We start from the raw sequence: 27,949 nt of genomic DNA on the forward strand, positions 1-27,949 counted from the left end.
CCCCCTCCCCCTTCCCTCTCCTCCCCGACCCCTCCCCCTTTCATCGATACTGGATGATGGGGGGAAATAATCTCGGAGGGGATTTTATTGTCCAGCTTGAGGAGGATGCAAGACGCAGGAAGGAAAAAATGACACCGAAGAAAAATTCAGGGCACAAATATGAAAGCAGATTATGATATTTGATACGGAAATTCAAATTCATTCTTAAAAGCAAGCATAAAAAGGCTTTGGGTCGAGCTGTGACAGCCTAATTGAGTAGGCAATTTGCAAGGCAAAGAAATGGAGAAATGATTCAGTGGGATGCGTTGAGTGAATTTCTAATGCTCTTATTCCGAGTTGAGCGCAATAAGCTAGCAAATTGCTTAGTCCCATGCTAGGATTAATACGTGGTCTCGGGAGACTGGACAGACGGACGTGGTGGGCATTGTGATTGGGCGCTGCAGTATGGTTGGCTTTGGGAAACGCAGCTTTTGGAAACGCGCTAGATATTGAATTATTGAAGGAGTACTTTTTATTTGCATGTGAAAATGTGTGTATGCTGCATAAGTTTATTCTTGAACTCGCCATATTGCACTTCTTACTCATTTTGCACTGCTTTTTCATTTGACCTGTGTACACATAGACAAAGGTGGATCTGTCTTACAAGTGCAGCAGAAATGCAACTGTTTCATGGTTTCATTAACATATAATATAAGCATCCCCTTCAAAAAACACTCATTATATGTTGATTTGTAGGGCACCGCTTCATTCATTCCATGTTAAATCAACTTATATTCGTCATTGTGTTGCTTATGAATCCAATGAATGATAATCGTACTACTGTACACTCCACTAATGAAATTAACATATCTGGTTTATGTGTAATAATTATCATATAATGGCGCCTGAAGGCGAACATAATCATCTAATGATAGTGGTTAAACCTTGTCATTTATTAGCTTAATCCCTCGACAAGCCCGCTCCATGAATACCTAACTCGCCACCTCTCCCAGCCCTAATCAATAGAATATATGTTACCACGTCAGCTGTTAATTCGCACCACAACCATGCGCATAATTGAATTCCGCACGACTGTTTTTCCAGACAGTGTTGATTTGATTTTGGGTTGGTCTGTTTTCATTATGTTCTTGTTCCCTCTTTTACTCTCCGCATCCCGGATAAGCTCATTGTCAGTTTTATACTGACCTGGAATCAATCCCACACTCCATTGAGCTTCAACGGGGAAAAATAAAAGGATGGGAAGAAGAAAATATAAGTGACCAAAATAGAAAACGTTACAGCACTAGGCATTTAAATTTATTTCTGTTTCTCAGAATGGATCTATGTTTTTTATAGTGGATACTGAATTCCTCTTATTTTTTTTCCCGATACGGTGAATAGAGCAGCCTATATGGGTTAAATTAATCTGTACATCTCCAGACCTTTTTGGCAGAAATGTTTGAGATGCTGTCCCAGATCTCTATAATTATGAGTTTGACCTAATTATGTGATATTGTGATTTTTGTATATCTTTGTTAGGACAGTTAGTATGTTCCCATATGCATCTTACACATGATTATGCTTTAAAATGAGTACCGGTAATGGTTTTAATGTTAACAGTCCATGAAAAATAATGTCTATTCTGTTCAAACTATTGAAACAGGTACATAGTTGATCATAACCAAAAATAGTGTTATTTCTCTTGTCTAACAGATGGAATGTAACATAATATACGATGTGCATAATTCAGGCGTGGGCCGTTGTACCTACTGTACTGTAACAGTGATTAGTATGATTATTTTCCAATCTAACAAGCCCTATTAAAGTTAGAGCATTATTTACATGTACCCTCCCATAGCATCTGCATCAGCTAGTCTTTATAATCATAAATATCTCATTTGAGCCCTTTTTTGGCAGTAGATCACTTCACAACAGAGTCAATTAAAGGAAGAGAGAGCAATTAAGTAGCCAGGCCTAGCTCAGCCATTAACTATTGATTTGTGAGATCGTATTTCAACTGACTACTCATTTTTAATACACCAGACTGCGTGTAGTGGGTTTGTGAGTAGAATTGTATTGCGATCATATCAATGGAATAAAATGCAATCGTTCCTAGATTGGATGAGACTTATTTTGCTTGTTATCGATTTGACTGTGTCTAGAAGTGGAGATCTTAAAACAACACTTATTTTCAATTCTGAAATAATAGGTACATATATTGATAATATTAATTACTCATATTATAGAAATTCAATTATGAGTCAGGATCCTGATTGTAGCAGAATAAATTCTCAGTTTCACCAAATTTATTTAAAACATTATAATCTTGTGTATAAATGTAATTTGAAGAATCATTTCAAGATTTATAATGAGTTACCCTTTCAAAGATGAAAACAGATTCATGACATACTGTTATTCACATTTATAAAGATGGGGTATCATCAATACACTTAATGTAACTGATGAGCTGCAGATATGCCTGTCAACGAATGTACGTGGATAATTATTCACATCTCAAGTCACGCATATTATTAGAAAGATAATCTTGATTGCCCTACAACTTGAAACAGACATGTTTACTGCCAAACAAGCTCGTTCATTTCTCCTGTTTTTCCTCACGTCAGTTACGTCTCTAAGCTGCCATTTGTCAATTTGTTAGGACATCTTTATTACAAATTGAACCAAAGGGTGACTTCTAGCTCCTGTCAGGCTGAAATTGATATTCAAGTCAGATTTGATTTCGATTCAGCTTCGGCTGCCCATCCTTTTGATTCGGAACACGCATAGCTGCTTTGTCACTTGTAGTGAGTGGGTTGCGTTAGGGAGGTATAAACAGACGCGGTAATTGGTAGCAATGGTTGTTTGATGGCGAGCGTATCGGTCGGTCGGTCGTTCAGGTATCAATTGGAACAAAGGATTTTTTGATTTGGTTTGACAGGTTATACTCAGATGAGGAGGTGTCGATTGTATTGTCATTCAGGCATAGGTTATTACCACTCTATGAATGATGAGTGATTGCTTTTATTAATATGATATGTGTCGAATTAAAAAGCAATTATATCTCTTTTGAAATTGGCTCCGTATTTTCAAGATCTCCTGAATTCAAAGGCTTCTTAGAAAAAACACCACAATTTGAGGTGCCTCTCTATTGACTCAGTTGTGAAAAAAATGATGCATAGCTGTGTCGAGAATAATTTCTTGAAATGAATTAGCACACATTTGTCTGCTGAAGTAGTGTATGCAATATAATTCATGATGTATATCCAGCAAAGTCTATTTTAGGTTGTTTTCACAGATACTGCCGGTAAACTGGTAAAGGTTACTTTTTTTCATTTGAGAAAGGATTTCACTACCGAAATGTAGATTTATTATTGAAATATTCATGACAGTCATTCAGACTTATCTTGTTTACTGTAGATGTCGAATACCTTTGCATTTGTAAACATGTCCTCTTAGAACGGATGCTCACTTCTCGTTAAAGGAATTGGGTATCTTTGCTTCAGATTCTGAAACAAAATCATGGATTTAGCTCATGCTGCAATCACAATTATAAACATTTAGGTCAGTCAGGAATCCCATGAACTATACAAGCCAATTGCCTGTCTGATTATCAAGATATTTATGAATGGAAATTGAAATTTCGAAAATTTTATAACACTCAGTCTATTGGGGAAATGAGTATGGTAAATCACTTAATTTTTACTTCTTTGAGGCAATGCTTGATTGTTTTGAAGCACAAATTTTTAGGGTTTCAATATTACTGTACACCATATCACAGACGCTGATAACAGGTAGGGCCATGCATCTCAGATTTAACATTATTAAACGATGGCTTTGATACCTGAAGGGGGGTTTATGATATAGATATCTTTTTGAGAGCAAGAAGAGAATTAATTCTTTATCAAAGGGACAGGAATCGACCCCCTTGTTGCCCTCAGCAGAGGATATTTTACATTATTTTCATCGAAATGAAAAAGAGGGGAAGGGGGAGTATTTTGATCAATACATTTTTTCCATCCATAGCTCATATCGTGCGTATCCATCATACGCACGCACTTCTCGACAAGCCCAATCCTTGTCCATGATTAGATTAAAGGGGCACACATCTTAAGCGCCTAATTCCGGCTGACGGCGACCTAATGAAAATCAATACAGGCCACACCTGCCAGCATAGCGACCGCTTTCAGACCGTTTGCCGATCGCCGTGAATGCGCTGATAGAGATGCCCGATCTTCCCTGCATGGTATCTAACAGGGTTGTAAGCATAGATGGTGGTAGCTGTGGGGTTCATATCTCGTATCTTCTGTAGGGAATAGTGATATGAGAAGAGTAAGGAATAGCAATGGCCAAGATGGGTGAAAAGATGATAAATATATGCATCCTCTCGCTGTTTGTTGCATCATCACTCATAAAACCGTTCACCACCGACATCTATCACCTATCCAAAACTACACATTACCTCATCATATGTTTTTCTGTTTTTATGCTTGTATGATACACAATCTAGATTTATTGGACTCTTTTATTTATTTCCTTCAAGTTGGAAGGCTATGCGCAGAGAAGAATCATGAGATATTAGAAAGCGATGTAATTAAGAAAAGTTTGCATGTGACTCACATAATATTCTCTATGAATTGGTTTTTTATTGAAGGTCTGTTTTGATCAGATATTTGCCATTCTTCTATTCTACATCTTACAAGGCAACCTCTTTCTTACGATAAAGATTCGGTGTGTTTCAAAGCTTGCCGTTCCCAAGGATGCTTCTCGTTCATTCGATTACAATAGAACAAGCAGAGTGGCGTGCAAAAGTCACTTGGCTTTGCTCGTTCAGCTTCCAATAAATGTTATGTGAATGTTGAGCATGCAGCAAATTACAAGGCCAGCGACAATACCCCGGGCTGACGCTGGCACGAAAAGAGACGCAATTATGCGGCTCTGAAGACGAAGGCTAGCTAGTCAGGCTCGCAGCAGCCCCCGACTGATTAAAAAGGTATGGCTACACAACAATAGATGCCTCAGATGCGTCCATTTTAGCAGAGAATGAAAGGGTAGAATGCTACCAATGAGAGGGAAAGATGGGAAAACTGGCATAGAGAGAGACAGAGACAGAGCGAGAGAGAAAGAGAGAGAGAGAGAGAGAGAGAGAGGGAGAGATTGCATAAGAGAGGAGTGAAAGAGACATATTTAGATTCAGAGTGGGAGTTTTTTATGATAAATGTTAAGAAATGGAAAATTCAATGTATTGATGTAGACCTACTTGTCAACCATGAAGATTAATATTGCCAAGTCTTTAGAAGGCTTACAAGGCCCTCTGCAGATAGAGGGAGCTAGCTTCTTAAAAGCTAAAAGCTTGCTGAATGCAGCGCTGTATTTCTTCAGAAAATAGCCAGAAGAGTTTAGTTGAGTATGCCTCTCTCTTCAGTTGACACAGAGTTTATAAGACGGTTACTGGGTTAAGTTTCCAACAAAGAGAACAGTTATGTTTCTCATTCCACAAAAAATGAGTGCCTCTATGCCTTTATTTGATTTATTCATACCTGGCTATAGGTTGTAGAACATTATGTTTTTGATAGCCATATTGTCAGGGTTGTCACATAATTTGTGAATGCAAATAAAGTTTAAAGATAAAGTATCCACAAGGAACTTTTATGTACGAGACAGAACGTCAAAGACATAAAAGGCATATTATATCAGGATTTTTTTTAAAGCTTTTCAATTCTCCCACATTAGTGCTTATCTACAATGCCTGAATATTCTCACTATTTTCATTTTTCAAAATTTTATATAAATTTGTCAAAACTGTTTTGGATTGTAAATCAACATTTCTACCTGCCCTTAGCCAATTAAGACAGCTGGGGAGCAGATCGAGGCTGCTCCAGAAAAAGCACTGCCAATTCTTTGAGGAAAGGCTATCTCACGTCTTGTCAAAATAGCCTTTAGATAATTCACCTGCCTACATCCATTCAAATATAGTTGTAATTCCATTAACACAGATCTTGTCTTACATAATTGAATCAAACCCATCAGCCAATCTCAAACGCTAAATCACAATAAAAGGCCGATGCTCTCCTCTCTCGCTCTCTCTCTCGTACGGAGGAAATCTAGGTTAACCCCGTCAATACCACAGGCAAGATTGCGATGTATTGAAGAATCAGAAGCATATTGGATATGATGAAAGAATTAATTATTAGTACTTAGTGTGGTGATCACAAACATCAGGATACAGGAAAAAACATGCTTTTTGTAATTAGTTGCTAATTAAACGTGTTAATTGAGTAATTGGTTCAGACAAAATGAGATGCAGTCAAAAACATTCAAAATAAGAGGCAGAAACATTGTGCCAGTCATGAAAACCCACAAAAATTGAATGTGAAAAGGGCATTCATTAGACCTAAAGCTAAATTCTATGTTTCAAATTATTCTCATACTTTACTGAAAACTGTCATTTAAGGAGAAAAAAAACACACAAAAGATTGGAGGAAATGTCGGCCCATATAAGCAGTGAATTACAAACAGAGTACCTGATTGCAGATATCAAATATTTTCGCTCCTTTTCCTTTTTTTTCTCCTGTCTCTCTATCTTTCTCTCTCACTCCCTCCCTCCTTCCTCTCCATTCCCCTTTCTTCTTCATCTCTTACTGCTCTGATAAATGATCTTTAATTCTGTCACCCAGTTTCTTTTGTGTCTCACCGACACGAGGCAATCTTTTCATGATAACCGATTCAAATTGACATTCAAATGATAAATGGTGGATATCCAATAACTTCTCTGGACATTCACCCTTTTACATCCAGCCTGAGATATTATTAGGTTATCTTGTCAATGCCTCGTCCATCTAATGTGTGTGCACATAGATGTAGGGCAAGCTATAGTATAGCACACAAAGGAGGGCAGCTTTCGAGCTATAGGGTATCTTGTGGACGTGGATAACGCCTTGTGAATTAGCTCCCAATACCAATTTATGCCCATTCATAAGTAAAAGGGACCCCATGTGTACCTGATTTGTAAATGAGATTTAGCAATCAAGCAAGCTTCCCATGTCTGTTTGGTTGGGGGTAGGAAAGTGCACGGAAGAGATATGACCCCAGTAGGAACTCTTGAGCCGTCCAGCTTCTTCTCAACTCATCTATACTATAGTTCAGGATAAAAAGTGCAGGAAATTGCTCCATCTTCACTATATATTTACTGAAAAGCAAGATCTTTCTGAGAAGTTATGATTGTATTTAGAAAAATGGAATATATTGTAAATCTTGATATATTTTCTCTTTAATTTGTTATTAATAGTTTTCACTCGCTTTCATGTCTCTACCTAGAGAAGTCAAATGTGTTTAAAAGCAAAAAAGGAAGAGTATATTGAAGCACTTGATGATATGAATACATGTTATTTTGTAATTATAAGTGTTCATTACCTAATAAAAAATGAGGCATTAAACCAGCTGGAGAAGCTTTTGGGTTTATTTGTAATGTATAGCCCTATTTTGATTGGCTTATTCTTCTTTGGTGTTCCTCAGTGTGTTACGGCCTGAATTTATAGAAGTTTGTATGTATTATGTTCTCACATACTTGTTCATATGAGCCCAAGCTGTTTGTATCACTGCACTGGTCATCTAGGCAGAGTGATATACCAGCTAGCATTTGTCATTAGCATACCACACCAAGGCTTGCATTCTCTGAATGTTTAGGAAATAAACATGGTGGAATTTATAACAGACAGGTGCAACTGCCTGATTACGGCCAGGACTATTTATCACATGATTGATATAAACACACTTTCTGTCCATCCCCGCCTTCCCTCCATCCTTTCCTACATCCTTTCCTCCCTCCCTTCCTCCCTCTCACCGCTTTCCACCCTTAATTGATTCCTTTCTCCATTCCTTTCTCACTCTCTTTGACATTCACTCCTTCTCACCCTTACTCCATCCCTCCCCACCCCCTACCCCTCTCTCCCTAAAATCTAAATCACTTGCTCAATGCTCATCCACCCACTCCCTCTCCTTCCCACTCCCTCTACCTCTCCTTACCACTCCCTTTCCTTCCCACTCCCTCTCCTTTCCTCATTCACTTGCTCACCCACCCATCCATCCATTCACTCTTTCCCTCTCTCCCTCCCTCTGCATATCTGCCTTCCTCTCTGCCTCCCTTCCTCCCTCTCCCCCCCCCCCCCCCTCCCTGAGGCTTATATATGTGTTCTTAGCACTGTATAGAATATAGACACAGTGACATAAGAGAAATAGATGGTAGATAATGGAAGGTATGGAGACAAGACTAGTACATCACATTCATTGTGAATGTTTTTGACCTTGAAATCCACTCACTCACAACTCTGACTCACAAATTCCTTCTATGGTAGACGTCTTACCTGAATGGTTCCCATCTTGGTTAATGGAAATAGGTGAGATGTACGAGCTCCTGTGTTTGTGTGTGACCAACACATGCACTATTGATAACATATTGAGTCAGTCCTTGATACTGTGATATAATAAGCCATTTTGGCCCAGGTGTTCTATCCAAAAATGTACCCGCCAATATATTTGTGGAGTTCAATTAAATTCATTTACAATTTATTAAAATTAAAGTCACCTGTGTTAATAAAAAGATATTGTAAGTGGAATATGACAGGATGCGAAAATTAATGTAGTTTGCTCAACATTGTGAACTCCTGTAAAATGATGTGTCCCCAGGGAGTGGAGAATGTGCATACATTGTTTGCGGGCAAGCCTGAATTCAAGACCAGGGTAATAATATATCTGTAAAGCAGTTAGAGACATCGTTGATGTATAAAAGCGGAATATTATTATTACAGTTTACAGTTGTGATAATAGTTTATTGGGAATCTTGTGGGGAGGATGGTGGTTGGAAGAGAGGAGTTTATGATGTATATCTTTGTTATCATCATTGATAACATAAAATATTGAACCTGTCATTTCTCTTTAAATGTTTTATTGTTAGTGCTAGTGGTAGTGATGGTAGGGGTGATGGTAGTGGTTGTTGTTAATATTGTTGTTGTTGTTGTTGTTGTTGATGTTGTTGTTGTAGTTGTCGTAGGGACTTGGGTTAAGTTGGGTGTAAACCTTGTATAAATCTTGATGACTTTTGATCATTTAAAAAAAAATCATTAAGTACATACTAAATATCCTAAAACAGTACAAAATAATTGTCAGAAGAAATTCAAAACTTATAAAAGAAGGTGCTCTTGAAAATTTGTTTCTGAAGTCTGTGCACACACATTCAACATTTCATATAATTGATGAAAAGTTTGGTGCTATTTCAGGAGCGTAGTTTAACTCGATTGTGGATCTGATGTAAGTGACTTACATGCTTCACCGTTCAAGGTCAATGTTTGCTGGCGGGAAAAAATCAATGTGAAGCGAGCGTTGCGACCACATTACTGAATAAAGAATCTCTCGCAAATAAACACATATGAAGAAGATGGAAAATGCAGCCATTGCAATGAAGAAAGCTTCTAAGTAGTCGACCTACGGTTGGAATATGTTTGCCATCTGAAGGAAGAATGCATTTGAATTTCTCATGCATGATTAGATTAGCGAATGCTCCACAAATAAGAATAAGAAAGTTATGAGTTTTGAAAGTTAAGATCACTAATGATGTGGAGAATATCCAATCGGCAACTCGGTCTTGATGTGTGATGCTATAGAGTGAAAACCCTGCCATTTGCAATGTACAGTAATTACTCAAATTAACCCTTATTATGTAATTTTGATGATAAAACATACTATTTGCATGTTACACTATGTGTGCCAGTTTTCATATCTCCTACCACAAACAAAATATCTGTTCTACCAAAATAGTTGAGGATATGGTAATATGATATGGTAAAAAGTGAGAAAAAATGAATTAATATTTCATACGATATAAACTGTACACAATTAAACAATACAGTATAGAAGGTCCTAATTTATTAAGGTATTGGTTAGTGGTTAGTGGTTTTGTATGATTTATGTTTTCATTACTGCTTCTAATATCTGCTAGATTCTGCTGATATTGAGAATTCTGTGCAAATGAAACCTTACCAACAAAATATCGTGCTGGTGGATTATGTCCATGGATTATGTCTGTGAAACCTTTCAGTCATCAACTTTACTTCTGTTATATTTTTTAAGATGTCTGAAGTTTACGATGAAAACAACAGATGGGTCCTTAGATTGAATCCAAGATGGAAATGGGAAATAGTAGGTGATGAGTAGAACATCTGACTGGTAGTATGCTTGACCCACACAGGTCATGACCTTTGGCATCGGAAGTCATAAGGTCAAAGTGGGAGGAATGTGTGTAGGTGGACCATAACTGTATTGAAATAAGAATGGAAGAAGAACCGGAAGATGAGGCAGAGAGAGAGAGAAAGAGAGAGAGAGAGAGGGGGGGGGGGGGGGGAGAAAGGGGGTTGAATTCAATGAGGACAAATGTAATGAATGTAAAAGTAGAGTAAAAAATATATTGAGCAAGTCTCATGATAGAAAGTACTGTCACACTTCATAGATAGTCCTTTAGCGTAAACTCAATGGATATCTTATGATTTCCCATAACGCTATGAAGATATTGTTATATTTTCCCCCAGTTTGGCTTGAGAATCTTCATTCTGACCATATTTTCTAGGATATTTCCTCCCCAGTTTTTCCTTCAGTCGTGCCAACGCCATGGCAGGCAATTCCATTATCTCCATATCCGCTCCATCAGCAATATTAGCGCTCCTTTCTTTATATTCCCAGTATTGACACGACAAGAAAAGAAAACTCTCCTCGAACCTCATCAGAATCAATATGAATCCTCATTGATTTTTTTACCACCTCTCCCTTTTAACTTGTTGCATTAGTTTGCAGGGCATAGTGCTCATCTATTTTCCCCCCTTTTTTCAGATCATACAATCGGGGTTTCTCCAAGAAGAGCTTGCATGGGAAATATAGACATGTTATGAGATGTGATTCCTTTTATTGGATATATCCCCTCAAGGTTCAATTTTGATTTTGTCTATCTTACCTCAAAACATTGCAGACAATTATTGATTTCTTCACCTGTGAAATATTGTCTTTCGATAGATTGTGGTTGGAGGCAGTGCCTAAAGGTAGTGCAAAGATTTTCTTGAAAAAGGGGGGAAAATGAAGAGTATTGTTTTGACGGTGTGGGTTATTTTGTATTTTGTTGATTTGCACTTTCTCTCTAGTTTCCATTTGGGGGTTGACTAAGCTCACAGCCACCGTATTTCAAGAGTTGATGCATTGTACCATTTGTGACTTATGACTGTTTAACCACAAGTCTTGCAGTCCTTATATATATTCTTATTGTTCTTAACTGTTTTTACTATTCATTTGGGATAGATGCGGTAGGTGGAGATTGGGATGTAGATAAATTGTTCATTGAAATAATATTTTGATAGGTCTATGGTTTAGTTTTATGATTATTATACAAGAGGGAAATGAAATTACATTTTTCCATTACTGTGTCAGTTATTTTTTATCCTGAATGATGATGGTGATGGTGATGATGAAGATGATGATGGTGATGATGATGATGATGATGATGGTGATGGTGATGATGCTGATAGCGATTATGATGGTGATGATGAATGATAATGAAGATGATGAAGATGATGATGCTGCTGTTGATGGTGATAATGATGAGGGCAATGATGATGGTGATGATGATGGTGATGATGATGATCATCATCATCATGATACGGTGTAATATGAGAACTATTTTCTTGTAAAACGCCACTATCTATAAATGAAATGGATGTATTACATGATGCTTACATATGGTGCATACATACAATGTGACAGAAAAAAAAATAGTAATGATATAATGATTTTGGAACTTGTAATTACCAGAAAGAATTATGAGGCAACCTATAATTATGATAAGCCTAATGATGTGAAACAGAGAGATATTAGGAGAAAATATTACCAGGAAATTATATTGAATATTGTAATGTATGACAGAAATTGCTTGTCCAAAATGGTAATAAATCTATAAAGATGAAATATGGAAGTGAACTGAAGAAATACAGAGGAGTGGCTGATATCTGTTGCCGAAACTCCTCTTTCATGACCTGTCTAATAACCGCTCTCCATAAATCAAGATATTTGGATCCTCTGATTACTACTTCCAATTTCCGTTTTGTATCATTAAAATGAAAGAGGATCGGAGACATATATTAAATAGAGAGAGAGAGAGAGAAAAAAAAAAAGAAGACAGAGACTGTGCGTGTGTGCATGTGTGTGTTTGTGTGTGAGTGTTACGAAGGAGATCAATGAAGAACCGTCATGCTATTGCATTGTGAAAGAAACGTTGTGGAATCGATCAGAAAAAGGTTGATCATCTAGCATATAAGTATTGGTGTGCACTGCAAGGTTCTGGAATCATCAAAATGATAAGAAATTTGGCCCAGTCTTAGTGAAGTTACAAGCACTGTAAATAGAAAGATTTATACGGGACTACGCGACACGTGCGCGACACTTGCGTTATATCTATCAGGTCCAAATAGATATAATAATGTGCCAAATATATCAATTAGTAGGCGGTTTCTCTGCAAAAATTGTATGATCACGTATTAGTCAAAAACATATTTTTTCACATGATTGGTTGGTAATAAGAGCTTCCATTTCATTTTTTGAGAGGGGGGCGTTTCCAAAACTGGTCTTTACTTTTAAGCATCTCTTGTTTACGTAGTAATTCTTTTAAAATTTGAACCAACGCAGTTTCTAGCATGAAAACAAAATGCCGAATTCCATTCATTATTAATCTGAAATGTTCGGTGTGCACTTCAGAAATACATAATGAATGACCTGTTCTCTAGTAGATTTATATAATTATGGAAATTTTCTCTCAAAGTCATGAACCTGAGAGGAATTTCAATGACCCACTTGACACATCTTCATACTCTCCGTGGAGTCGTTCACTTCCTGCATACATATTGTAATTCCTTGCTGTCTGTCTCTCTTTTCCCTCATTGTCTTCACTCTCTCCTCGTAGTATACCTTTTCCATGGCTATTCTCTTTTCTCCCTTTCTCACTCTACCCCCTCTCTGTATTTCTCTTTCTATTTCCCTCTGTCTGTCTGTCTGTGTATCACTCTCTCTCTCTCTCTCTCTCCCCCTCCCTCTCTCTCTCCCTCTCTCCCTCTCTCCCTCTCTCCCTCTCTTCTTCCCTCCCTCTCTCTCTCTCTCTTTCTCTATCTTTCTCTATCTGCCTCTATTTCTCTCTCCCTCTGTCTGTCTGTCAGTCAATCTATCTTTCTCTCTCTCTCTCTCGCTCTCTCTCTCCCTCTCTCTGTCTGTGTCTGTCTCCCTCCCTCACTCCCCCTCTCCCTTTTCTTACCTTTTATCTTTCCTCTGTCCGTCATGTGTGGGCAACATTCTTTCAATCCCATTCCGCTAACCATCAACCAAACCGTGAAGAAAGGCACCATTCCCTGCAATAATTTGGTTGTTAAAATTCCTCTTTCAACCAATTTGTGGCTGTGGTATGAAATAATCTCCTTTCTATCCACGCCCGTTATCAACATGATCATGAATATTAGTTTCAGTTGTTGACAATCTGGTTCCTTATTAAACCTCTGTCCACGGGATGGAATAAAAACCAGCATGGGTGGGCTTCAAATAAGTACGTTCTTTAATAGGTTTTAAAATATTGATATTATCACTCCTCATGATATATTGCTTTCCTTATCAATTTGAGCTCTGATAGCTCCTTCTGATCTTCATCATGTATGGACCATGTTTTTTTTAAATAATTTTTTAAAACCTATAGTTTGGAATTTTTTTTTGATCTGCACTCGAAATTCTGTTGTGATTGTGAATAGAAAATCTTCTTCTTCCCTTGAATGTTGAAGGTTATAATGATGTTAATGATTAATTATGGAGGTCATTCATGGTAGAATGAATCAATCCGAATACAAATATTCAATCTATGGTAATAACCTGATGCATCATAATATTTCTACAAAGATTTCGTAGGTTTCAATTTTTTAATTCTCATTACCTTATAAAGATGTTAACTCTCTGTAAATCTGATTATGTTTGAAGAACACCCTACTAGCTTACAGCAAAATTATGTATTAAAACTTACATTAAGTATGAAATTAATGTAATCTTTTTCTTGTCGTTTTCACAGATCACGAAGGTACCTGTAGAAGAATGCAGTAACTATACAACCTGCTCAGAGTGTGTGGAAGGACCAAACGGTGTAGGAGATCCATACTGTGGATGGTGTACTCTACTTGCAAGGTATGTTAACACTCAACCTGCTATCGAAAATAATATCGCTAGTGATATTCGTTTGTCCCGCAATGTATGGTCAACAAGGAATCTAAAAGATCACGACCTTACGTGCACTGCTGCAACACTTCGTCAGGTGATAAAATCTAACGTAAGCAAGCGTGTTTTCTACTCTACGGGCGGATCCAACGGTCAATTATCTTCTTTGGTTTGAAACTTAACAATAAAAAGAATGATTGGATTGAGGTTTAGTTTTTACCTCACTGCTATGAAAGCAAGTATGCCTTCAGGTGAGCAAAGAAGGACAACCCTTATCCAAAGGTCTTGATTCTTAGGATAAACGTCTTTCTAAAAGGCATACATATTCATCAACTTGGTTTTGATCCACGGATCTCCCGGTTACCCCCGGTTACAAGAACACCATTTACCAACTGAGCCATTGGATAAGTTTTAATAATTCAGAGTATTTTAAGGTTGTTGTTGTTGTTGTTGGTCTTTTTGTATAGGCTTGGTGAGTTTGGCTGTTCGTCATCAAGTTTGGGTGCATCGTTTGTAACGGTATTCAGCAAAAACAAAACAAAACAAAAATTCAGTTGCTTAGGGATACTAGATCAAGAAGAATATAAGGAATTAGGTTTGTGGCCCCATCTTAGATTTTAAGATCTTTTTCAGGAAACGAGGAAATGAGTCTATGCCCTTAAGTTTGATGAAAACCCCAAACGAGATGAATTCGAAAAGAAGAAAGGAGAGAGATTTCAAGGGCAGGTGCGCTATAAATCTTCTAAGAACTTAAGAAGCAAGGATTTACTCTGCTTCTCCGTTACCAGAGCATTTTGCTCATTTAGCAAAGTCTTCTCGTTGAGATGCGACAGTATTCCAGCGACCTCCAGGGATGGATGATGAAGATGAGGATTCTTCCAATTTGCAGCAATTTTATTTCCCTGGTGACCCCACCAGTACACATCAAGCAGATTGTTCTCTCGGCTTGGATGATAACAAAATGATTCACTCTTTCTCAGCCATACCATATCATAGAGAATGTCAACACGGGGGATTGGATGGAAGGAAGGACGTGAACTCGGGTGTTTTTTGCATATTTGCCAGGGAAAATTTCAAACAAAAGGAACATGAGAGGTGTATTGTTTGGTACTTCATACTTGTGTTTGCCGTGCGTTATGTTTCATGGTGAGGGGGAAACTGTTATGGCGTGGTAAAATGGCCGTAAAGTGGCTTCTACTCTGAACAGGATGTGAGTAACTGTACTCGGACCAGGCCGCGTACCTGGTCATTAAACAAACAATGCACTCCATTCCCCTTGCAACCTTTCCCCATTCCTTTAAACATTTCTATTTCTTTACCTCACCCTTTTTTCTTTCTTTCCTTCACCTTTTTTCTTTCTTTCTTTCCTCTTCAACAATAAATACCAGCCTGTTTGCAAACAACAATATCTCTGATTTCATGAATTTTGTTGAGAAATAGTCGTTTTTCTCCGAACAAATCTTGTGTCAAAATTGACCCTCTGTTTAGAGCCCAAAGGGCATTGATTCTGTATAACTGTACTGAAATTAATAACACTTTCTAGCTCTCTGGAGACAAAATACAGCATTAGTTTTTTTACACCATGGTGTCTAAAAATTAACTACTTGCAGGTCTTGTAAATGGTGTAGTTGTAACATTTTTTATACTTTTTGTACAATTCGATAATATCCTAACAGTAACAGGTGTACTTGGTAGATTTTGTGATTTTTTTTTTCCAGCTCCAATTTGTGGCATTTAGTGGATAGTACACGATTGATGAAGTTTTTAAGAGGTATAGTGTACATTGATTTAGGAAGAGGCTGTAATATATGAAAAGGTTAAGGTGAAATATTCATGTAACTTAATCTTAACTTGACATGATACTAATGAGTAAAATCCTTAGTTACCTGCAAACACGAACAACTAGTAGAAACAGTAGATTTAGTCTGTAAACTCAGACTGTTATGTGGTGGTGGTTATTTCACCTGACTGCTAAGAAAGCATTAATGCTTTTAAGTAAGCAACCAGACATCCGACGGCTTTAGGTTCTCTCCGAGGAACCTGGTAATGAGGATTAATGCCTTACCAAGGGGCAATAGCGCATCGCCTTGGTTTCGAACCTGGGTCACCGGATTACGAGACCACTGCTCTACCGACTGAGCTATCTACTGAGCTATTGGCGACTCAAAGAGAATTGAAGCCTATATGATGTATAAGTTTGATGTCTGTGTTTTGTTTTGTTTGGAATGTAGCCTGCTGTAGATACTGTATAAGGCAATAAGTGTTACATTTGACATACATGTAGGCACTGATACTCTTGTCAAGGCTGGAGTGTGGCTTGAAAGGATGTCAACTTGGTGAACAGTGGAAGTGAGGTTGTGACATGGAGACGCACAGCAGGTAACAGACTTGATCTCCATGGGGTGGAGGTTGTCACACATTAAAAATTCTTCCTGTCTCCACCAGACTTCATTGTACCACAATTTTTGTGTATGGAATTGAATTAAAAGGAGTTGGTTACTGCATCAAGATTTACTACCCTGTAGGATGGAAAGGAGAAATTGATTAATCATTGTCAAGGATATAAGAATTTTGAAGGTCAAAATGGAGAGAGACTTCTGTATCCATCCCTAAATCTTCTTCAGAAGAGGACTGATCAGTATGGTGCTAAGCTAAGACAATCATGATTCCAAACTCAACACTCACTCAACCCATAACCAACCTACATTATTAAAGAGGATGTGAGAATTATAGATTTCAACAGATTTATCATCGTCCTGGGAACAAATCAATCCTAATGTACACCCAAAAAATATTTACAAGGTATGTGATTGGGATATTGTGTGTTGATGAATGAGGTCCCTTTGCTCAGGGATGATGTTGAAACACTTTCTTCTGAGAAATGGAAGTATATTCAAGAAACTCATGAATCTCAAGTGTGGTCTGATTAATATGCTGCAGCAAAGGGAGTATCTTGATACTCTATCGTAAACAATATTCCATGTGACATCTAAAGAAGACGTCATAAAACGACTAACATCTAGTAACTTTTTTTGTGTATCACATCAGCTGTATATTACTGTGTGCATTTGAGAGAAGGAGAGAAAGAGAAAGAGAAAGAAAGAAATGAAAGTGTGAGAAGAGAAACATAGATAGGGAGTGAGAGTGAGAAAGAAATAAAAAGAGAAATAGATGTAGAGAATGAGAAAGAAAAGAAAAGAGAAAATGGAGAGGGGGGAGAGGGGGAGAATCAGGGTGATGGGGGAGTAGAGAGAGAGAAAGAGAGAAAGAAAAAGAAAGCACCCTTAAATAGAGTACCATCTACATCTCCACGAGTTCTGTTTCTCAAAACATTCAGCCATAGCTGAGCAAATATTTTGAAGATGCACATTATCAAGAGCCATTATCCAATTCGATTCCCTGCCCTCGTGTGTACCTAGGGAGTGCTTGACAAAATTCAACTGCTGGAACGGAGTTGAAGAAAGGAAATCAAATGGAGATTGAGGGGGATGGTAAGAGGTAACGATATAGAGGGAATGGGTAGGGAGGCAGAGAGAGAGAGAGCAAGGAGCAGAAAAGAGGGGGGGGGGGGGGAATAGAGAGAAGAAGTGAAAAGAAAGGCCTATGATCATGTGCCTTAGGAAGTTCTTAGTCGATCACTGACTAACTGAGAAAGAAACATTGTAAAGGATGGTAGGAACCAAAGAAGTATGTATTTTTCTATTTGATTTTAAGAAACTTGACAAAAGCTAAGAAAAAATTTATCTTTACTTATACATGTAACTTGTAAGAAGAATTAAAGCTGAACGATGAGGTTGTATGGAATAGAATTCTTGATGATACTATTGAGTGATGATGTCTAGGTACTCCAGATGCAATGCAATATTCATTTTTGTTTCTGGGTTAAATTGAAGGGAAAGTGCTTGCCTGTTTGATCTATCAAATATGTATATAAAAATAGCATGAAGAGAAAAATCGGCCAAAGAGGCTGTTGTATGAGAAAGATATGCAAATTATGGATTAGGAAAAAGATGATGGGTGCGAAAGTGGGGAGGGGTGCGGGTAAGAGTTGAGCGGGGGAATAGAAAGTAGAATAAGAGGGGGCACTGAAAGATGGAGCCTCCGAGAGCGGTTTATAGGATGCTAATTCTGTCCCCAACCTTATTTTTCTCCGAAAGCAAAAGATCACCTTCCCTGTTTACAAGGTCAAGTGTAGGAGAGAAGTGGTTTGGTCTAAAAGTGGCCCGAGAATGTGCATAGTTAATGAAGGGCCTCTATATGAGTATGTTCACATTGCTGTTTGTTTTCCAGTTGATGCTGCACATAAGCATCATAGTTGGATTAGGAATAAAGGATATGCTCTTTCTCCTCCTGAACTTTTTTTTTTTTTTTTGGGGGGGGGGGGGGGTTAATTTGTTGTATTTATTATTTTGTACCTCTCTCTGTTCTCCGATATTAGCCTAATCAAACAAAATTAAATTTGAGGTATGATAATGTTCTATAAGAAAAAGAAAACATATTGGAATGCAGTTCAATTGCTGTTTTGATTGCATTTGAGCTTGTGGAAAGAATTTGAAGCGTGAATAGTCGGTTGTTGTGATACGCTTTGGTTAGAGTAGTATTGAGAGGAAATTGCTCTCTGTCTTCTGGATGGCCTTTTAAATCAAACAGCTACATCCGTGACAAGCGCATCAATTCTAGCTCTATAGGTGTAATGTTATTACTTAAGCATATCAAACAGTTTTATCCGTCCATGACAGTATCTTACGAGCTCATAGCCAGCGTTGTTGTTCATTTTATCAGCTACATCCATTTCAAGTGCATTGATTCCTACCTTATCTAAAGTATGAATGTATTGGTAAATGTATTCAAGTTTTCTTCCTTAATTTGATATTTCATTAGTTTAGACTTTTCAGCCTTTTTTTTTCCTGAAAATGATGTTTTACCTTTTTTTTATTTTTTAAATGAAATTATTGGATATGAAATGTTACTTCCAGCCTGTTAAATAAAATTATGAGATATGTCCATATTGATAAGACCCTCAATTAGGTTTGATTATAATTTACATTTTATGAAATTTTGCCGATAGTTTCAAAGATAACTATGAATACTGCAAATTGAAGCAAGAAGAATATCTTTTTTTCCAAAATCCCAATTGCCAATGCTATTGTCAGTCCCACATATAGCATATTGTGTTGGTGAGTATGAATCTGACCTACATTCATAGGATGGATGAGGATAGGACCTATTTGCACTTAGTGTTAATTTGATGCAGTCCTGTCATCAATCAACGCTATGTGCTTTGAGATGAGGGATGAACAGAGCTCCGTCTGTCTCTATATAATGCAGCTATCACTCTGCTTCAATGGGTGACGGTGCTCAGTCAGGCATGACTGCTCCAAAACAAAGTAATTAGAGAACAAACACCTCTGACATCACGATGATGAAGGCTTGATTATGGATGGTAATATTAAAATGTGTCTTATTCTGAACTTGACTTGAATCCTAAATGATTTTAAAGTTTGTATGTTTGTAAATAAAGAAGACTGCCATATGGCCATTAGTTGAGTCTTGCCAGTGTAGAGAGAATCAGTTGGAACATCATTAGCACCTCACATGTCTATTGTTTCAGAGCCAAAAGGCCTTTAACCATGTGTAATAGTTCAGGAGTAAATTCAGGAAGCACTCTTGTAGCTCTCAGCAGATGAAAATTATCTTCATTGTGGAGCCAAGGACCGGATCAAAATAAATATTGTAACAGATTTGTTCACACTTCACAGATACTGTGAAAGAAAGCTCAATTAATGAGGTTTGACTGGTTTTGTTAATATGATCAAAGACTTGGAGATATTTTGGTCTTGAATTGGAGTTCAATGATGCCATTAATTAAAAGGACGGATGTAAGCAGAAGAACAAAGGGATATCTGTCTCAAGTATTTGAAATATTGACAGCAGAAGGCTTGGGACAGGTGGCGTAGATGATGACGACCTTACCAGAGACAACCATCAAATAACCTACATGGGACTGAGGCTGTGTAAGTGACAAACATCAAATATAATGCATAGAACTGAGGCTGTGTAAGGGACAAACATCAAATAAAGTACATGGGACTAATAATAGTATTCAGTTCTTGTATAGCGCATATCACATTATAAAGTCCCTATGCGCTCCCAAAGGGCTTTATAGCTCCAGCAGCCATTATCATTTATAATCCTAACTACAAATAAATAGATAAATAAAGATATAAAAGATAAATAAAGACAATAAAGAAAGAATGAATGAATGAATAAATGAATGAATATGTTGATAGCAATTTAGATAAAAGAAATGGATGATCAGTCTTGTAAGGCTCTACCTGTTTCACATGAGGCATTTCTCTTTTTTATGTAGATATCTGTTTAAAATTGCCCTTAAATTGATTCTGTCTAGCTTTAAAGTTGTTTACCACATTTAGCACATCAATGCGAAGATAGATTTCATGAAATGATGTTCCAAAAGTTGACAGCTGCCGTCCAGAAATGTTTCCATTTGAAATAAATCATCTTCCCAGACATTCCCTTTCCACATCCGTACTGGGGCTGCGTGATAGGCACCCAGCCAATTATTCCAGGAAATCAAATTATCTGGAAAAACATTTAAATCTAGCACCAAATCTGCGATAGAACATTAATTAATGGGAAAAGATGATTAATGACTCTATAATGTGGGATTGATTATATCTCTATAAAGTGATTTCTTTTTTTAGAGGTAGCAATTACATTTATGAAGCATTTTGTTGCTTGCCTATCCTCAAATTAATATTGACAGAAGAGTTTAGCAGAGAAGAGATTGTGCACAACATCATATTGGAATAGCATGTGGTATTTCCTAGCAGTGCATGAGCCATACGTGAAAGTAATTGAGTGGGGCTGCAGATCGCTGGCATTTAGAGCAGCTTCTTACTCTATTGGCTGTATCGTTCACTAGCAGTGGGAATATAATTGGATATCATTTCCCCCTCTCACCGGAATACTTTGCCAGATAAATTCTGTCCTGGAATTAAGGGCATTGCAGAGGCGAGAAGATTATGGGTTTATTTAAGGGGGACACGAGAAGGTTCCCCGTTTTATATTATAATGTATTGTATCACAATGTATGATAATATTTGCGTTCAGGGTTCATTTGTTCTGTTATAAGTTTCCATTTCCTCTGTAAGTTCATGAAGTTGTATTTTATAAGATTTTTCTCCCATAACCTTTGTGAACTACTTATTACCTTTTTACTTGCATATCATCTCAGATTCTGTATCAATGATTTCTCCTTGTTGGTTTGTTGAGCAAACCTTAGGAGGGCCTTCAGGTCATCAAAATCAACTTTGGTTTAAGAAATACACGTAAGATAGGAAACATTGGTCTATTGAAACCAAATTATGTGGGTAATGCCTCAAGCTACAGTTATGATATAGAAGTCCAGAAGTAAAAACTTCATAATATGACATTAGCAGCAGCAGCAGCAGCAGCAGCAATACTTTGATTTTAAAGTGACTTGCAGCGTGTCCACACACAAAACAATTTATCGCGAAACTCTATAACGATACGTCGTATAAAGAATCATCGTATAAATTCCAGGATGTCCACACACAAGAAACGTCGTCACTAAAGAATCATCGTATAAAATGCCCCCTGTCCACACACAACATTTTCCGTGATTCTTTATAGAGTTTCGCGATAGTGATAAGAGGTCTGGTCTCATTTCGCTCGAGGTCACGTTAAGCCCCGCCCAGTTAGTTACACTAGTTACACTCCCCCAGGGGGTCCCCCTGTCCACACACAACATTTCCGTGATTAGGCGTGATTCTTTATTGAGTTTCAGTTCGAAACGATGCCCAAACCTGCGTTTCGTTAGACTAGTTTCGTTATACGACGTATCGTTAGTGAGCGTCCACACCTACAATTTTGGTCGTAAAACTATCGCGAAACGGTATCACTATCGCGAAACGGTATAGCTAATCATGATTAGTCACGGAAAATGTTGTGTGTGGACAGGGGGTTGGTAACATTGTTGAAGGTTGATGAATAAATTGCTTAATTTCTGTTTAAAATGTTACTTACTATATTCCTTCTACTGTACTTACCCTCTGACATGCAAAAAATCCTGAAAAATTCTCAAACCACAGATATCTATGGTTTTCTTTGAAGGAGTCGATGTATGACACCCTCTAACAGTGATTAACAGTAAATTCTCCCAACCATTTTTGAATTTTCCCAACCGTTTTTCCATGAAAAAAAGACATAAAACAGGCAATAAAAAATCTGTCAACACTTAAATGTCTGGAATGGAATGTAGAGCCATTTTATTGCTTTGGGACGATTTCCATTTACCTAAAATGTAATTAAATTGTAATAATATAGTTGGCAGAATTAAGGAATCGATCAGATAAGTTTTTCCCAATTTGTACCATGAATAATGGTCCGTTTTCACTCAATTTTTCAAATTATCTTTAATTGTACATCTAGCATTGAAGTCACTACCTTAGCAACACTATCTCTCATCTGAACAATGTTACCAAGTCCCTTTAATCAAGGGCAAAGCACAATATGCAATTTTGGTCTGATGTTACATTACATCTTCATGTTAAACTTGCAGTTGTCGTAACACTGACATGGATGAAACCAATACTAGCACATTAATCCTCCATCTTCTCCTCCTTTCCATAATCACTCCTCTGTATTACTGTACCGTTCCGTAGCTCATCACTAATTCATACACATCTGAGTCTAAAAGCTCTTTGTGTATTGTTTAGAAGCAACGGTTTTGGTAGCACTCATTCTTAGTCATCAGAAGCGACAACTGTTCAGGTGACTTCAGAAGTGGAGTACGAGTGTGAGGAAAATTTTACCTGTTGAATTGTGGGAGAAACGGCATGCGCTTGCATGTGCAGGCATTGTCTGGCCTGGCATAGAGTTGCTCCTGGCTGAATTCAATTTCTAAGGTGAATGAGCGGCGATATAAATTAAAGAGGAGTTCATCATCGAGTGTCTGTGATGTCGCAGAGTAAAGATTGTATTCAAGAACTAAGCTCTTTTCTAAAAAGCTCCTCCTCCCCCCCTTATCCTCCTATTATATATACTACCATAACTACTGTATTGTGTATGTCACCGAAGACTTGTTGCTTACTTCTACCGAATGTAATATCGGTTTGAACTTACACCATACCTCTAGAACATGATGGTATAGAGTTGACTCGTGTTGACTCAGGCTGACGTCACATACACCTGAGCTGTGAGTAGCAGACCATCACTGTCATAGCTAGCCATTTATCACCGCATCAACGGTCCCACTAGCTTGAGGGGGGCGCTGGCTAGCTACATGCACTCTGGCTGTATCTAACCACTATCATTGACCAGCCCATGATCTACAGTAGTAGAATGTGAGGCCATCAGGGATATACAATACAATCCTCATACAAATGAGCTGACAAAATGTTGCTGCGGCTTCCGACTGCATTTTTAAAATAAACACAAACGTGATTTACGTGAGAAACGATATTAAAATCTGACATTGTGTCCTAATTTGTCCACTTACCGAGTAACTTTTGACCGTGCTAACGGGGATCAATTATTTCCATTTACTCACTGACCATTAAGGAAGGAAAGATGAGAGGAGCAAGTGGACGTCACGACACGTCCTTGGGGCATAAACTCATCGCCTTCACGCACCACGGTCAAGCCACTCTACTCTTGTGGCTAACCGTTGTCATTAACATCAATAGGCGTCTCGAGGGAAAGGGTAGACTATCACGTTCATATCTTTCAACTAAAAAACAGAATCGCAGGGTTAAACAAACAACTCTGGTTGAATATATAAAGATCTGTTAATTTTGTGGTGTATGCACTATGAGAAATATGATATATCGTTATCATGTGCAAGACACGAGTAGAGTTTATGTAGCATTCGTCTGAAGTATAGCGATGATCAGTTATATTGGTTGATTGATTGTCAGTTCTAAACATGGAATGATTGTCTTCAATCATTAATGGTGCTCTTGGCAAACATTTTGTTCTCAAACGATAGAGACTATTCATCATTCAGGCTCTTTTCCTAGTTAGGGCCTCATCTTATGTAGTGAAGCAAATCTTCATTTAATCTCGCCCTTCTATTTTAGGTCCTTGAAGTAAACGGGTTTCTCAAAAATTCATTTTGCATTCGCTTAGACTTCTATCCATAACGTAAAATGAAGAGGTATTTAGCGGGTCAGTTTAAAGTGTTATGATGATGGCATTGACCCTCTTAGCCTACTCATGTTGCTTCTATCCATCCTGACAAACATCCTCCAATTTTGATGAAGTTGAAAGGCTACGCACCCTGTCGCCACGGTGACGAGGTGCATCCATGACCGCAGTCCCTCTCCGTGTCCCATCTGACGTTACCTCTGTCGCCATCCCTGTCGCCATCCCTGGAAACAAATTATTCATTGAAGCTATCTCGTGTCTCCTTCATGAGACATAATGACATGCAAACTGTCATCAAATTAGTTGTAAGTATAGTCCCAAGGAGAGTTAAGATAGCCCCTCTGGGAGTTTGAATGCAAAATTAAGCACACATCCAACACCATTGCGTCCATACACACTGCAGAAATGCGTTAACTATACCTAAATTCATGGCTGCATACTCCACTGATTTTGTTGCTTTCTTTGTATATTTCATCCAGTGAGGTGTGTATACTCCTCACCGATCTCCTTACATTCTTTAGTTACTTCTTCCTTCCTAACCCTGCAATATAGATTACTGTATTACTGAACAATCCATGTTTGAAATACCAAGGCTTGTTCCTTTCTGACGGTTTCATGTAAGGAACATTTATCTTTAAATCAATGCTATTTAATGTTTTACACTTCACATAAGTAAGGTTCAATGGTATAGTAACGTTTGGTCACATCCTGCTGTTAGTGTGATAAGTCTACATCAGTAGAAGATAGCATGTATAGAATATAATTTTACAGATTTTTAATTTTTTTTACTGGACTCAAAATCATGTTTATCTCTCTGCTTATGAAATGAATAGAACAATTTAGAGTGGACATTTTGAAAAATATTCCTAAATACAATTTACTAAGTTCATATCAGCATGAGATCTCACTTCATACCCCGGCCCCCCCCCCCCTACTCAGTGTTATTTAGGGTACGCATATGCTCGTTCCCTCTTTTTGAAAGCACCCCCTATCTGAGGACTACCAACATTTCCGAACCCCCCTTTCGCGGGCTTTTTGCATGCTTTTCCTGCCTTGGAGACCCCCCTAAATCATGAAAAATGCTCAATGTACCCCCCTAAATTCAGAATAATTTCTCAGGAGTCCAAAGAGACGAGAGAAAAAAAAAGAAAAAACACCCCCTTTTTAAAGAAGTCTCCGGGTGAAAAGTTAATACACCCCTTTTTTTTACAATTCTCGGGCCGGACTTTGTCGCACGAAAAGTACCCCTTTACCGGACATTTTGGTAACACGCATGGGGTCATTCCGACCCCGGAGTGGGGGGGCCGGGCTTCATACTAGCATGAGATCTCACTTCATACTAAGTAGTATCTGGGGGGCCTCTTCATGAAAATGTCATTTTCAAGGTTTTTGTGTTGAATTTATTGTCAAGAGAATAAACTTGAAAAGAAAAAGAGGTGAGGTAGGTTTAATTTTTTAGTTTGATTATTGAAGACAAATGGAATAATGGGTTCTCTACCACTGTTTCTGATTTTGTGAATGTATCCAAAAATCTTTTCTATTAAATAAGAGGTTTTTTGTTTGATTAGCTTTGGAATAATCTCAGTGTCACATGGCTAGTAAATGAATTAATTTGATATCAGGGATTTAAGTTACTTTAATTGTTCAAACCAACAGCCTTTTTCCACACAGTTACTCTCAACTTATCACAACCTCCCAATATCCATGTACCATGTTCCATTAGTCTATGCTTTGTTATAAGTGTGTGATATAGGCATCCAGGGTCTGATGTGAAGAGACTATAGATTCCAACTGATGAATGAATGGATGGTATATTCATTACATTATATTTACTCTCTCATTCAATGGTACCTTAAATTGATCTGCTAGTCTTCTTCCAGGGCTATCATCTTAAAGGCATACTGTCAGGGGTAGATGTGAAAACATTCCACATTACCTACTCTTGCAGACTCTTCTTTCCTCCTCCTCCTTATCCTCCTCCTTTTCCTCTTTCTCATCATTTTTTTCCTCTTCCTCTTTCTCATTCTTTTCCTCATCCTCCTCTTCAACCTCCTCTTCCTCTTCTTCCTCCTCTTCCTTTTCTTCCTCCTCCTCTTCCTCCTCTTCCTCCTCTTCCTCCTCTTCCTCCCCTTCCTCCTCTTCCTCCTCCTTTTCCTCTATCTCCTCTTGTTCCTCCCCTTCCTCTTCCTTCTCTTCTTCCTACCCTTCCTCCTCTGCCTCCTCCTCTTCCTTCTCTACCTTGTACATTACATCATTATTATCATCAAGACTATCATCACTCGTATAATCACCATTACCACCATCATCATCATCATCATCATCATCATCATCAACACAGCCACCACTACCACTACTACCACTCTAGTAGCAATCATCACCACCATCATCATCATAATCAGGTTACATCACAGTAATGATAATGGCCTTAACCATTAATGTAACCCCATGTTCACCTCTCAGAGAGGTCATGAAGCCAAACTGGATTTGGTTCTCGGCATCTTGATGTCTCCTAATGACCAATGTGTCTCCTTTCATACCGTCTATCTTGCAAGAGAAGGATCTGAATGGGGTCTTTAAATGAGAGTAAAGTAGCAGACTTAATTGATGCTTTCGCATCTTGGCAGCTTGTTTTCCTCCCAATCCAATAACAGTCGCTCCAGATTTAGGTCATGTATGAATGATGATTGCCGGCAAGACCTCTCTTTATTAAGGGTTGATTAACAGGCCAACTGTTTTTAAACAGAGTGTGAAATTACTGGAAGCTATATCTTTCCCATTTCATCGCAATACTACCCTTTTTTTATGTGTCCTAAGATGCTATTCGTTGTCTCATGAAAATATGAATATCTATTTATTTCCTGCCAAAGATAATATTTGAATAGAGTACGTGAGGTTTGAAGAGTTAGACTGCTTTAGCATCTCTTTGAAGTGTCATAAGATGGAAGACAAACAGGATGTATAACGTTAGCTTCGCAATTCGTGCTAAGAGCTTGAAAATCTCCACCTCGTAATTTGGCCATTTGCTTTAAGATCACAGACCTGGCTCTTGCCAAGCCTTAAATACATCACGCTCTGGAATTAAATAGGCTCTGTCCCTTGCTATTCGAAACTCCTAAAGTCCTCTTTATATACACAGCTTGTTTCTTGACATTTAAATTTGAAACCGAGCTCACAAGCAGTGGAGACCTCTCCAATCTAATCCAGCGTGTGGCCAATTCAGCCCTACTCGTGTCTGCAATAAAGCATATCTTTTTTTTTGAGAAAGAGAGAGAGGGGAGAGGGAGAGAGAGTGTGGCGGAAAAAAGTGGGATCCGATTGCAAATGAAAAGCATTGAACGTTGATAGGGTTGAGGAGAATGGAAGGGATATGATGGGGAAATGATGGTGGAAACCTGGTGGAAACCCTCTTTATTGGCTTTGGCTTGGATGTCACTGAAGCTTCTTTCAAATGGGGTTGAACTCATTTCCGTAGGAGGGGACTGTCGTTACTCAATCAACGGGAAGTGAA

The 27,949-nt window shown here is 38.0% G+C and overlaps 1 protein-coding gene across 1 annotated transcript in view; it reads left to right on the top strand.

The window, feature by feature from the left end:
- The window catches only part of LOC762390 (plexin-A4), a 48,820-nt gene extending 21,802 nt beyond the window's left edge, over nucleotides 1–27,018 (top strand). Inside the window, exons 5-7 of the mRNA XM_031000005.1 lie at nucleotides 14,108–14,220; nucleotides 14,718–14,769; nucleotides 26,902–27,018. Coding sequence (XP_030855865.1) covers nucleotides 14,108–14,220; nucleotides 14,718–14,769; nucleotides 26,902–27,018 — 282 coding nt within the window. The remainder of the gene's footprint in view (nucleotides 1–14,107; nucleotides 14,221–14,717; nucleotides 14,770–26,901) is intronic.
- Nucleotides 27,019–27,949: the final 931 nt, after the last annotated feature.

The sequence above is a fragment of the Strongylocentrotus purpuratus genome, unplaced genomic scaffold, assembly GCF_000002235.5.
Source record: "Strongylocentrotus purpuratus isolate Spur 01 unplaced genomic scaffold, Spur_5.0 spur5_scaffold_6, whole genome shotgun sequence".
NCBI classification, from domain to species: domain Eukaryota; kingdom Metazoa; phylum Echinodermata; class Echinoidea; order Camarodonta; family Strongylocentrotidae; genus Strongylocentrotus; species Strongylocentrotus purpuratus.